The sequence below is a fragment of the Ursus maritimus genome, unplaced genomic scaffold (genome assembly GCF_017311325.1).
Source record: "Ursus maritimus isolate PB19 unplaced genomic scaffold, ASM1731132v1 scaffold_35, whole genome shotgun sequence".
NCBI lineage: Eukaryota > Metazoa > Chordata > Mammalia > Carnivora > Ursidae > Ursus > Ursus maritimus.
Window position 1 is genome coordinate 23,846,906 of NW_024426119.1, and position 14,342 is coordinate 23,861,247.

At 33.1% G+C, this 14,342-nt stretch overlaps 1 protein-coding gene across 5 annotated transcripts in view; it reads left to right on the top strand.

Moving 5' to 3' along the window:
• Window positions 1-14,342, top strand: part of FAM227B (family with sequence similarity 227 member B) — a 195,494-nt gene that overhangs the window by 4,922 nt on the left and 176,230 nt on the right. For all 5 annotated transcript variants that reach the window (XM_008705942.2, XM_040620647.1, XM_040620646.1 and 2 more), the window contains exons 3-6: window positions 2,341-2,394; window positions 8,426-8,657; window positions 9,994-10,061; window positions 14,251-14,286. In XM_008705942.2, the coding sequence (XP_008704164.1) occupies window positions 2,341-2,394; window positions 8,426-8,657; window positions 9,994-10,061; window positions 14,251-14,286 (390 nt within the window). The remainder of the gene's footprint in view (window positions 1-2,340; window positions 2,395-8,425; window positions 8,658-9,993; window positions 10,062-14,250; window positions 14,287-14,342) is intronic.

Below are 14,342 nucleotides of genomic sequence, written 5' to 3' on the forward strand. Positions count from 1 at the left end.
AATGGCACAAATGATGTAGCCAGTCCTGCTTACTGGTACCCACTGCTCTTCACCAACCTCATAGAAAAATAAGATTTTTATTTTGTCTGGGTTTCTCTTGTCGTTACTATGGAAGCATAGGTGTTTTGAATTCTTCTACATTATACTGAGAGCAGAAGTCCATTTAATTTATACCTACCTCCTTTTAACATTTACCTTAGAGAACTTTTGAATTTTATATTGAAATTATCTGAATCTTTCTCGTGTTTCACTTCCTTAATATGTTTTTCTAATTTCCTTTAATTGAAATGCGGGTATTATTTTAATGGATAAAGAAGATATCACACACACACACACACACACACACACACAATATGGAATGCTACACAGCCATGAACAGGATGAGATATTGCCATTTGCAACAACATGGATGGACCTAGAAGGTATTATACTAAGTGAAATAAGTCAGACAGAGAAAGACAAAAACCATATAATTTCACTTATATATGGAATCTAAAAAGCAAAACAAATGAATAAACAAAAGCAGAACCAGAACTATAAAAACAGAGAACAAACTCGTGGTTGCCAGAGTTAGGGGGATGTGCAACATGGGTGAAGAAGAATGGGAGATGCACGCTATGGAATGAATAAGCCACAGGAATAAAAGATCCAGCATAGAGAATACAGTCAGTGATATTGTGATAGTGTTGTATGGTGATAAATGATAGCTACACTTGTGGTGAGCAGAGCATAACTATAGAGTTGTTGAATCACTATGTTGTACACCTGAAACTTACGTAATGTGTGTTAACTGTACTCAAATTTTTAAAAAAAGAATTTTTTAAAAAGAAATTGGATATTATTTTTAGTGCTTAAACTAGAAATGGTTTGATAACCATTATAAGAAAAAAAAGGCAACATTTAGATCGTTTTAATTAGCCTCTTTATATTCCATGTATTTCAAAATATACTGATAGCTTCCTTCTAGCAAAACTACTACACTCACTCTTTCTGAAGATATTGTATCCTGAACATTTTTTTTGTCTCTAAGCATTCTGTGCACACCATCTCTTATTTATTAACCTCTCAATCTAGAGTCCCATGTTTTCCCATTAAATTTTTTTGACAGCTCTATGTAGCTTGCTTTTGAATACTTATTTTTATGATTGTCACATATACCTTTTATTTTGTTGTTATTTGTTATATATTTGCTTATATTCATCATATATTTTAAACTATTAGAGAATGAGATATTCTCTTCAACCTCAAATGTGTAGCTATTTTTACAAAAATATGGTGATTTTGTAATCTTGATCATTTTATATGTTGATGTGAAATATGTGTTTTAATAAGTTAAAATATACTATAGTCTTTTCAAACATGTCAATATCAGATCATTAGGATATTCTGAATTCCTCTTATTTTTGCCTTCTTCTCACTGGTTTTTCACTTTCTGGAACTGGTCTTATTATTCTTCTAAGTAACTACATATTTCTCTGACATTTATCTACTCACTTATTCATTAATATATACACATTGCAGGTAGTTATTATGCACTAACCTTGAGCCAGTCACTGTATGAAATTTTGACAGTTCAGCAATGATTATACCATAGTTTCTATCCTCATATAGATATGAATCTGCTGTGTGTCACAATAGATAATCTTTTGGGGGAACCAAGGAACACTTCCTAGAAAAAGAGCTTTTAATTTGATGTTTAAAATAAGAGTTAAATAGGCCAGGAAGGGATTGGAGGGAGAGGGTTTGGGACAGGGAGCCTTCCAAGCAGAAGAAAGAATGTGTACACAGTCTCTAAGGCAAAGAAGAACGAGATGTGGTCTTGATTAAAATTAATTTGTCTAATGAAAGAATATGTTTTCAACTTATGAGGAAACTACTAATAAAAAATGGGATTATTACTTATTACACTGAAACATCCAAATATTTTCACCATGTCACTAGTGTGGCCTTTTAAATACGTCATCAGTAAGAGGGGCAAGTTAGTATATTTTTGGCTCTGGATTTATTTTAGACACCATCCAGGATAGCCCAAAATATCTCGGAACTCTTGTAGGAATTTGAAATGAGGATATTCAATAGGATTCTTGTGGGTTTTTTTCCTAAGAGCAATATATAAGAGGGAAGCCTTTTATGGAATTTGGTTTGGAGGCTTGGGATTTAAACATTGATCTCTGTACTTTTCCAAAGTGCAGGGACTTTACAAAGTGAATATTTTACAATGTCTTATGGCTCTGAAAATTATAACTTAAACCCAGTATCATTTACTTAAGTAAATTATATATAAACATCATAAACAGTCTGATTTTATGTTAATTAGCAATATTGATTTTACTTCATTAGAAAATGCAAAAACCTCCAAGGAACATTGAAGAATTCTTAAAGTTTCAAAATTGGGTGAGTAGAACATCTATTTTATGTGCCAATACATCTTTTAAAATATCAGTTGTGGAGGGGCGCCTAGGTAGCTCAGTCAGTTAATCACCTGACTCTTGATTTCGGCTCAGGTCATGATCTCAAGTTGTGAGATCAGTTGAGCCCCTGCTTGGGATTGTCCCTATGCCTCTCTTTCTCTCTTCTCTCCCTCCCCATCCCTAAAAAATAAAAAATTTTAAAAAACGTATCAGTTGTGGAGATGTGGAAGGCTTAGGAAAAGACTTTAAGAATAGAAATTCAAAAAACTGCATTTCAGTGTGGGAAATACTTATAAATATTTATCTCTTTTCAGTAGGCTCTATGTTGTAGCCTTTCCCTCTTGTCAATATTCTGTTTTCTTTATGACTTTGAGAAAATTCTTGTTCTATATCCTATCAGAAGAATTATACAGACATTTTAAATAATTTTGCTAATATAAGGTGTTTGTCTTAATATACCTTCAAGAATATCTGATAATTATGAGTACTTACCTCATTTATCCATGTACCACAGCTTAGACTCACAGGTAATTTGCAGAGGTGTTCAGTTTCCTTGATTGTTGAATCAGAATGAAATATTCAAAATGTGTTTTCATGTTGAAAGCTCCAGTTGCCGTTGTTATTTGTAAATACTGACTTCTGGGGTTATTGGGCTTGCTACATACAAGCTTTCCCTTGGGTCTATACACTTGTGAGTCTGAAGGTCAGGTTTGTTTTGTCTTGAAGAATGTCAAGAGCTAGGATAAAGATGTTAGTATGGAAAACAGAGAGAAAAGGAGGCTTTTTTTTTTTTTATGAGGTATGTACATAGTTTGAGCAGATTGGACTTTAAATAATTTGCACCTATTTATGCTTGTATATAAAGTTTGCTTTGACTAAACTGTTGAGAGGAGAATTTCAAAAATATCTATTTTTAAACATCTATTTTCTGTTCTTCAATTTTTTTATTTTTTATTTTTTTTTAATGTTTCAGAAAAGCACCGAGTTCCCTTTAGGAGCAAATAGAAAATGAAAATATTCCTAGTTTATAAGAGTTTATTTCAGTCACTGTGGCAGAGCCTAACTTTTTAAACTACTATTAGAACAAGCTTTTTGCAATTATTTTGATTTAAATAATGATCGAAATGTGCTGTAACCTAATCACAATATTTGAGGTCTTTTAATGCCAAGGGAAAAGAATTATAATTAAAATTAAGCCAAACTCAGCAAATAACTATGGAGACATTTGGGCTATACCATCATACATGTTTAAGGATCTATGATTTCAGATGAAAATTTCTAATTATTTCGAATCGGAAAATGCATAATCACTCTGCTTAAGGATAATGCTAATCAAATCAAGATCATAGGTTTATGCCAGCCCTTCACCAAAGATAGAACAAAATCAAAATCAAAGCATGTCTTATTGATGGCAAATAAGAAGCACTATCTTTGTATGCATTTATATTGATAGTCTTCAGTTTTTATCAGATGGCATTTGATAAAACAACATATATCCATTTGTACCATTTTATCATTTATAGATTTATCTGTAAAATGTTTCTTATTGTCTGGATTTCCCAACCAAATACTTGTATTTTGTAATTACTTTTTTTAAGGTATGACTATGTGTATGCATTGCCAAGCTGTTGGATATTTGAAAACATCCAGGAATAAAATGACTGGATGTTTAATTTTTTGTTTCCTGGACAAAACTTTTGTCTAGAGGCATTGGTAAGAAGGTAATAATAACTTCCTCAAATTCATTTGAGAAATATTTTTGAGGGGCGCCTGGGTGGCTCAGTAGTTAAGCGTCTGCCTTCGGCTCAGGGCGTGATCCCAGCGTTCTGGGATCGAGTCCCACATCGGGCTCCCCGGCTGGGAGCCTGCTTCTTCCTCTCCCACTCCCCCTGCTTGTGTTCCCTCTCTCCCTGGCTGTCTCTGTCAAATGAATAAATAAAATCTTTAAAAAAAAAAGAAATATTTTTGAGTACCTATTACCTGCCAACCACATGAATAATTAGAATATACCAGGCAAAATCAGGCAAAGATCCCCACCTTCATGGAGCGGTCATTTTTTTTTTTTTTTAGAAATGAGGCATATGATAAACAAACAAGTAAAACAAAACAGAAATTAAAATATATTCTAAACTGCTTATGGCTTCCTGGAAAGCCTATCTATTTAATTTCCCTTTAAAATAAAAAAGCAAAGGTATGTATCTGCATAGTGCTGTGGTGGTTAAGAACAGAGCCTCAGATCCCAGCCCTGCTACTAGCTAGCAGTAAACCAGCACCTGGAACCCACATGTTAGCTCTTAGTTCCTCATGTCTTCTAATTGATCTTTTGTCACATCATCTAAAGCTTTCTCATTTTGGCTGATTCCTACCATTTTTATCTTTCCTTTGTAATTTTAATATTTTATACTTTCTACTCCTATCTTTCCCCTCTGCCTCTTATTATAGTTCTGTGTACTTTTTCTTTTTTTTACCTTCAGTCATTTCTCATTTATCTATCTGATTAATTCCCACATTCTCTTCCTGCTTCTTTCCCCTTTACTCCATCACCATTCTGTTTCTATTTTTATTTTTATAAAAATATTTTATACTCTATTTTTATAACAGGCTCTTGTTCCACTAGTGTTGCATTATTATCAATTTTCTTACTTTTCCTATTCATTCATTCATGTAATGATTTTTATTCACTACCTACCAGATCGCAGGTATTGTTCTGGACTCTGGAGATACAACAAAGAACAAATCAGAGAAAAATCCTTGCCATCATGGAATGTGCAACACCCTCCTTCTGCACTATTTCTCTTTAGTGTCACACTTTTTTAGTCCTTTTGAGTTCTTTAGGTACTGAAGAATGGAATTCTTTTCTTTTTTATACCTCACATTTGATCTTCCCTGTTATTTAATTTTTATTCTGTGTCTTGTTTTTCTGTGATTTTTACCTAGGAGTGCTTTAATCTCGCAGTTCATCGGTATCAATTTTCAGTAACAAGTCTACTACATTTGTAATCCAGACCTAGAGGGTACTCAGATTCCTGCTGTGCTTTTTCGCACAGGATCAAAGTAACTTTATGATAGAATAATTATTTCAATCCCATTCTCTTTGTTGAGGGAACAGCCTGTTTGTTTGTTGTCTGTCTGTTTGTTTATTCATCTCTCCATCCATCCATCCATCCATCCATCCATCCATCCATTTAAATCCCTCCTTTTATTAAAACTTAAGGGAAGAACTGAAAGTCACTTCTTCTAACCTTAGTCATTCTTCGTATTTCTTACCCTTTTTTGGATACCTCAGCACTTTTTTTAGGGCTTAGGACATGGGTGGAGACCTAACCATATATTTAGTAAACAAAATCTCTTTTCAAACTTCACGGTCTCTCTTGTGGCTATTAGGCTCCGTCTCTAGTTGTGTACTAGTATGCAGTATTTTGTGCTTCTGCCACTGCCAAAGTTTAATTTCAGTAATTAAAGTAAACATAACAAATACGTAGCCAATTCTTGCTTCACTGACCTTTTAAATAAGATCAATGTTTTCCCGAAGTTATCACTGAAGACTATAGTGCCATAATGGAGAATTTAACTCTTCAGGGAACAGACATTTCCAGCCCAATTCTTTTGTCTCTTTAGAATTGGAATACATTTGTTTTTAAATGACTATACTTGCTGTGGACTCTGGATGTTTAAACGCTAGTAGTGCTGATTTTCTCTCTGGCAGTAATGACTTCACTTTTGCCTGTCAGCTTGTCTGCTTATTGGCTACTCCTGTATAGCTTCCCTAGGTCTGGCTACACAAGTTACTTTCAGATGATATTCTATTCAAGGAGCAACTGGCTGAAGGCAAAATAGAAAGGAATAAGAAAGGGAAGGAATCAGAGAAATGAAGGGGAAAGGCAGGTGTGAGCTAGTACAAGATCATCGTCTGGTATCCAGTTAATCATGCAGCCACAAAGAAGCCAGTAAAAGAATCAGGGCTTATTTACGCATCACCTTCTTCATGTAAATGGCTTTGGGACACCAGTCAATCCCCTTATTACCTTGGGAAAGTACGGAAGACAGAGTCCAATCAGGCTTAGAGGATTTCAGGATATTTTATTCCCCTCGTAATATACTTCAATATCTTAGGAATACGGATTGCGTTCTCTCAAGTCTGGCATAAAGGATATATTTTCATAAAGGTTTGTGTATATTGTAAAATCCTGTCAAATGCCATTTCCATTTTAGCCTCTCTCCTCTCTCCCAACACCCCTAGCAATAGCAACACATGACCTATAAGGACTGTGTTTCCGAATGTGGCTGTCATTCTGACTTGACAGTTTGTCTCCAGGGATTGTATCCTGTGATTATATCTGATTCTTCTGAGGTATTTATTCTTTTTGGCATATAACATCCAAATTTTAATGCAGGAAAACTTCTCTAGGTGGTTGTATCTTGTTTAAGGTACACATTTGTAGGATTTGGGAGATGGCACTTCTGTATCAAAGTATATTCTTTTTTCTGAAGTGACAGGGGGACCTAGATATCTGGGAAAGTTTTCCAGAATTAAAAGCTGTGTATTATTTAGGTACCTGTTATTATTAGCACAATTCATAAATCAGACGTGTATGATGGGTTTAGGGAACCTTCTAAGAAAGAAAAAGGCAGTGGAATAAACCAAGGCATGTTTATAATTCCCATTTAGCTAAATTCCCAGACTATCTCACCCAAATTCCATTAAAGAGTCTTATCCTCTGCAAATTTTCTACCATTCCAAAAAAATATTCTTTTACTCATAAACCTTTAGTTATGTAGGCTAACTTTGTTTTGCTATTAGTTGATTATATTAAAAGATAATCTTATATTTAGATTTACAAATATGGTTATGATTCCCCTTACCTTCCTTTCCTTTCATTTCCCTTTCTTTTCCTCCCTTCCTCTCTTTTCCTGTCTGAACAACTTAGTCCTAAAGCCATTTAGGGGCCCAAACGAGGCAGGTGTCCATATTTGCACTGGGGAGGATATGCTGTCATGGCCTTGAGCAAGCTATATGAACTCAATCATGATGAGGGGAGTGTTCATGTGACACCAAAGGTGTCTGAGCTCAAAGGAGTGAGGTGGTAGCCACCTGCGGCTGGGGACAAAGGGTGTTTTTCAGGGAGGTATGGAGTTAGGCAGTGGCTTGTATGGGAAGTCAGAGCCCAAGTAGGGGTAACAAAGCTGTCCCTGCAGAATTGGTAGCCTGGGATTGGATGTCAGAGTCGAAGCAGAATGAAAAGTGCATCTGCATAGAAAAGAGGCTCCCAGTGGATAGGAGAGATTGATTACCTGAAAAGACTGATCAAATAAGTATGTACATTAAAGATAATGACAACTAGATATTTCACTGTTAGAGATGATAATTGTGATATGGAAGAGAAAACTAGAATGTTTGGAATTTGAATTTCAGGTTGCAGTGTGAACTCATGGTTTTAAATAGATGGAGGTCAAGAAAAGACTGGGAAATTTTTAGACCGAAGGAGACAAAAGACATATGAAGCCCAAACGTAATACGTGATACTGAACTAGATCCTTTTGCTATAAAGGGCATTACTGGTTCAGTTGATAAGACTTGACCAGAGTCTGAGACTTAGATAAGAACAATGTATAAATGCCAATTTCCTAATTCTGATGGTTGTATTTTGATTATGTAGGAGAATGTTTTTGTTTTTGGGAAATACTAATGTATTTAAGGATGATGGGGCATCAGTCAAGTAAGCAACTTATTTTCAAATGATTCAGAAAAGTTTTTTGTAAAACATCTGAAACGTCCGAAGTTTATGATTGTTTCACAATTTTTTAAAAAATGCATTTAATGAAAAGTAATGCTGTATTGTACAATATGTTGGGGACTTGAAACTAATGCAACATCGTATCTCAATTATACTTCAGTAATATAAAAGAAGGTAATGCTGTGGAATTAAATCTCAATTTTAGCTCATTGATTTAGAACTCTAGTATTTAAATTTATTAAAAAGGACTTAGGTTATGTTCTGTCACATTTTTTGCAGGATTATTGGCCAAGGGAAATCCATTTTGGAGATAGTGATGAGTGGTTACACACCGTGAAGCAAATAAAAGAAGATAGTTCATTTACTTCAATTTATACACATCTGTGGGGAACTGTCCCTCGAATACATGATGCAGTCATGGCCATGGAGACAAGATTAGGGGAATGTTCAGTCCTTTTGAAAAGCCATGCCTCTAAAATATTTGAGTGGAGGAGCATAATTTTTGATACAAGTAAGCCTTATTTTTTATGAGTAAAGTAATGGTCAGTTGTGTGTGTCTGTGTGCATTCTCATAAAGAATGAAATCCTAAGGTATAAAATATCTAAGAATACAAACATTATTTTATTTTTAACACTTCTTCATTTCAGCATAGTTTAATCAAGATTTTTAGTTGAACATTAACAGGTGGATTTAATGAAAGTGTTGTTAGAACAAAGCCTAAAACAGTTGTGAACTTTGTTAGGCTGCAGCGGAGGTGACCAAGTATCAAGAAAACAGGATTGGATCAATTCTGTATTGGTACTAGAGACAAGCATCAGCAAGGGTCAGAACATAAGAACAGAAACACGTAAAACCCAAAGTAAGTTGAGCTCCATGAGCTAGGTTAGCTTGTAGCAAGTGTAGAATTCAGTGGTGAAAAACTGCAGACTGAGGAAAAAGCGTATCTGCCGTAATGATCATTTTTACTTCTTTTCAGCATTTATATAACATTTTTCTTATCTAGTTGTATTTATTAATACTTCCAGAGTAGTTTTAGATACTACTAATGGTGATTCTTGTATCATTCTTTATGTAATGGGCAAACTTCTCATAATACAAGCCTTAAAAATAATAATATTAGTGGTACTTATAAAGTATTTTCTATCTATTAAGTGCATTTAGTTAGTTATATTACTTAAATATTTAATATCCTTTTTTGGACCTTGGTTTTTCAAATTCTGAGAATTTGTTTAGTATACTACTATTAAATTCTCACTGTTTTATTTTAAATTTTCTTACTGAATTTTTAATCACTTTTTAAATTTAAAAAATATTTTTGAAATTATATAAGCTATATATAGATAGAGAGGGAGAGAGACATAGAGAGAGTGAGTGAGCACAGGTGTGCACTTTCAAAAAGTAATTTTATATATTCTTATTGTCCTCAGTATGTAAATATCTGAGTTTGGACTCAAGTCTGGGTTACCTGACTTCAAAGTCATCCCCTATAAACTTTCACTAGGCCTTGCTCCAAAGTACTGTACTTTATTGAATTTAAGGTGACCGTGAAACACCCAAACATAAGTAGCTGAGCTTTTGAAAAACATGGGCTTGTTCAGTAGGAAGGGATTGAGGTAAAACTTTAGATTTACGAGTAAGTACCAAAGATATATTAGTAGGAACATGACATTTCTAAAAGGAGGAAACGGAAGATACAATATTTATTCATTCATCCTAAAGGTATGTGTGTCTAGCATTATGCTTATCAAAATAGTTGATCTCATTGACTAGTTTTAGATATAATTTCTTTAAAGCATTTAAATTTTTTTCACTTTAAGATATATATGTTTGTCTCATTCTTTTAAAGGTTCTAAAGGAAATTTGGAAAGATACAAGGCATTTCTAAGGAAGTATCGTAGGAGAAAGAAGATAATGGTATGATATTTGTTTTCAGCTTCCTTGAAAAATTATATTTTCACAGAAAATTATTATAATTTCACAGATAAGCACTTTTAGAATTTTTTAAATTTTCCTGTTAGTCTTTTATTGTCTATTTGTGTATTTATCTGTGTTTTTTAAAACAGCTAGATTCATATTCTTTACATACTCAATATTAGAATGTTGGCATTTTCACATTACTGTAAGTTACTTGAAGACTTAATTTAATGCATACATTCCAACCTCCAGTTATTTAATAATTTATAATAACCTATACTTAGTAGTGCAGGTTCCATAGCAGTCCTCTTCCTTTAGAAAAAATTAACAATTCTTTTCGATTACCTTTAGAATTGCTTTGTCAATTTTTAAAAAAATCTCTTTGAGAGTTTGATTAGAATTATAATAGACTTTGAATTACTTTTGGAAACAGTCCTTTTCAAAAATACATTCTAAAATTATATAATGTTAAAGCTATAAAGACTTTAAGTGCCACCACTAGTCTATCTACCCATTAAGTGTTATTTTTCAAATTTCAAAATTATTTTATTTTTTCCTGATTATGACTAAAGTAGTCATTTTAGAAAATTAGAAGAAATAGAAAAGCAGTAGAAAGGATAAGTATCCTAATTCTATCATTTATAGATAAATAGCATGTAACTATCTAGTTGTCACTTTCATTTTTTTCTTTTCTTTTCTTTAAAAAAATAATTTAGAAAATTCAGAGTAAATTATATATTTGTAATTCATTAAATGTATTATGAAATTTTAATTAATAAGTAATCTTCTCCACCATCTTAAAAGTAAACTAATGTAATAGCCCTTTGGTTAGACATTTAGGTAGTTTTCGTTATTCACTATAATTTACAGAGCTGCTCTGAACATATTTGGAACTAAAGATTGTGCTTACCCATGATTATTTTCTTAAGATAAATTTCCAGAAGTGGAACCACGTAGGGAAAGAAATGTAAAAATCTAAGTGTTTTGATATGTATTGTCAAATTGTTCTCTAGAAAGGCAGTACCAATTTATATTTGTAACAGTAGGGTTTGTGATTAATCTCTTATCCATTTCCTTGTCAACATTTAATACTATATTTTTTAATGTTTGCATAGTTGATAAGCATAAATGATATCAGTTGTGTGTGTTTTATTAATGAAGTTGATACTTGAGGTTTTTCTTAGTCTTTGTGTTTCTTTTACTGTGAATTGCCTATTTATGAAATTCGGCCATTTTTTTTGCCTGTTCTTTTTTTTATTTCTAAGAGCTGTTTATGCTTAAAAAATATTAACCCTTTCCGTAATATATATTTCTTTGTTGCTTTTTAAAAGGGTTTTTTTGTTATATAGAAATTTACATTTTTATGGATCTGTAATTTTCTATTGAAGTTTTCTGCCTTAAGTGCCATATTTAGGAAGACTTTCTTTGTCACAAGATCATACATATATTCGCTTGTGTTCTGTTCTATTATTACAGATATCTGTGTGTGTGTGTATTTAATTCTTTAATCTACCTAGTGTTTATTTTTGTGTAAGAGAGTGAAACATAAGGATTTTATTTTAGGTCATCAGTAAATTTGTGATTTTCTTCATATAAGTTCTAAACATCCCCTGTTAAATTTATTCCTAGGTATCTTAAATTTTTCTTACTAATGTCAGTGAAATTGTTTTTCCATTATGTTATTAAATGGGTTATTGTTGGCATATATGAAATTATTTTTGGTATATGTTTATTATTCAAGAATGTTAGTGGTTTCTCATCTTATCCTTGATTTGGAAAGAATGCTGGTACTTTGCTATTAAGCATCATTTTAAATGTTTAGATAGCTATCTCTTTTTAGATTAATGAAATTTGTTTCTATTCCTAGTTTATTAAAGCTTTGTGGACATGATGTAGATTAGATGTAGATCAGTTAGAGATCTAGATACAGGTATCGCTGTGCTCAAACACTTGAAAAAGAATCTTCATGGTTTGAAATGGAGAGGAAAATAATCCACTGTGATGATAGCAGAAGCTACTTTCAACCTTCAGTCTTTGCGGCAGATTACATTAATAACTTTTCCAAAGTTGAGGCATTCTTATATTCTTAGGGTATACTTCTTTATTGCATTACTGGATTTGATTTGCTATTGTTTCGTGTGAATGTTTGCATCCATGTTTGAGAAGATAGGATTTTCTTTTGGTTTTGGTATCAAAATTATACGAACCCCAGATAATGAGTTACTTAGCTTTATTTCTCTTTCTAGTCTGTAGACTATAGAGCATAGTAGTATATAGGGATATCATTTGTTCTTTGGATGTTTGGCAAAAGTCAGCTCTGAACTTCTGTTGATTATTATTTATATTTTGCAGAGGGTAATAGGTTGGTAGAAAAGCTGTGTGGAAGTTAACAGATTTCATACATATCAACTTGGGTAGATTGTCAAAACATAATATTGAGTGAAAAAAGAGCAAATTACCAAATAATATGTACAGTTGATACCATTTCTTTAAATTTTAAGAACACACAAGAAGTGTTTATATTCTTTAAATATATGTACACATATATGTAAAAGTATGTTAATGGAATGGAAGGAATGCTAACCAAACAAATAATAGTGACTCAAGGAAGGGGAACACATGAATAGAACTATAGAAATTATGGTAAAAGGGGAATCTGAAGTTTACACTTTATTATATAAATTTCACATTTTATTTTATAACAGTCATAAGAAAATACTAAAATGTCAACAGTAATCCATTCTAGGTTGTGGGAACATGAAAACACTGGTAATTTCTTTTTTTTTTTTTTAATTTTGAAAATAATTTCCAAAATTCTGACTTTTGAATTTTATCAGATAACTTTTGAGGATCTATTGCAATGACCTTTAGGTGAATTATACTAACAAAGGTTTTAATACTGCTAAATGTGTTTTATTGATTTTTTTATTTGGACTTTAACACATATTATTTATATTTTTGTGGTATCTTTTCCAGGTTGTATGATCCTGAACTAGTTTTGTGTTACTATTACTGTGCTCTTTGAAAACTTACAGTGTTTCCTTGCTTCCTGCAGAATAAAGTCTGGACTTTGAGATTAACATTAACATCTTTCTAAATCTGACCCCATCCTCATTGATTAATGATATCTGTAGCTCTCAAGCACACAGCCTTCTTTCTTATCACAACTGATTTCATTTTCCCTAAATAATCTTTCTTTTTCTATTCCTTTGCATACTTTTTTAAAATGACAATAATGTCATTCTCTTTCCGTTAGCAATCTGTTATCATTCTTCAAATTTGTTACCTGTGTCGTTTCCTCTATGTGTATCATATAATGTGTGCGTGTATGTATATGATTTGCCTGAGCTTAGTTATTCCTGGAAGAAGTGGGGATGTGGAAATTAATAAACAATTTATCAACATGTCAGATGATCAAAAACTAATGTATGTAGAAGGCTACTTATTCTCTGTGTAAAGTAGTATGGTGGACATAGAGATGCCCCACCCAGATTCCCCGTCAAGGAAGAATCTGTTGTCCTAGCTGCTAAGGGTGCTGTTAGTGGGGTACCCTTCAGTTGTCAGCCCCTTCAGGGTTGCTTCACCTACATAGAACTTCCTCTTCCAAAGACATACCCTTCCAGGAACGACCTACCTCCAGTGACTGATCGAGTTGGGGGCAGAAAGGCCTGGCTCTTTCAACCCAATGCAGGACACCTATAACAGGCCCTTTCTGCTGTAGAGCCCTTTTCAGAGTCCATTGAGGCTGTTAGACTTGTATCATAGCTGATTTCTCCAACTTCCCCATTATGCCTTTCCGCTTGCCTTCTGTAGATGGTGATCCCAAAGGCACTCCCAGTAGACATTCTGAATACCAGACTCCACCTCAGAGTCTATTTCCCAGTGAACCAAAAGTGCAATAAGTAATTTTATGTTTATTAAAGCCCTTATCTCCCTGTGTTTGTTTGTATATGTATCTGATTCCCCTCTTGAACTATGACTAGCCTGAGGGCAAGGATCATCTTTGTATTCCTACCATCTAGCACAGTGACAGTATTCTAGGCTTCAGTAGGAGATACACACACACACACACACACACACACACGCGCGCGCACACACACACACACACACACACAATTAACTGAACAAATTTACAAAATATAAAAATTTAATTTAGAATTTTAAAGATTTTATTTTAAATGTTTTCCAGCTTTCAGATCAAATGGAGACAAAGAAGACTGTAGAGGTATTTAAAATTTCTGTTCTATAAGATTATGCATCGGAAATATTATATAGAAATAA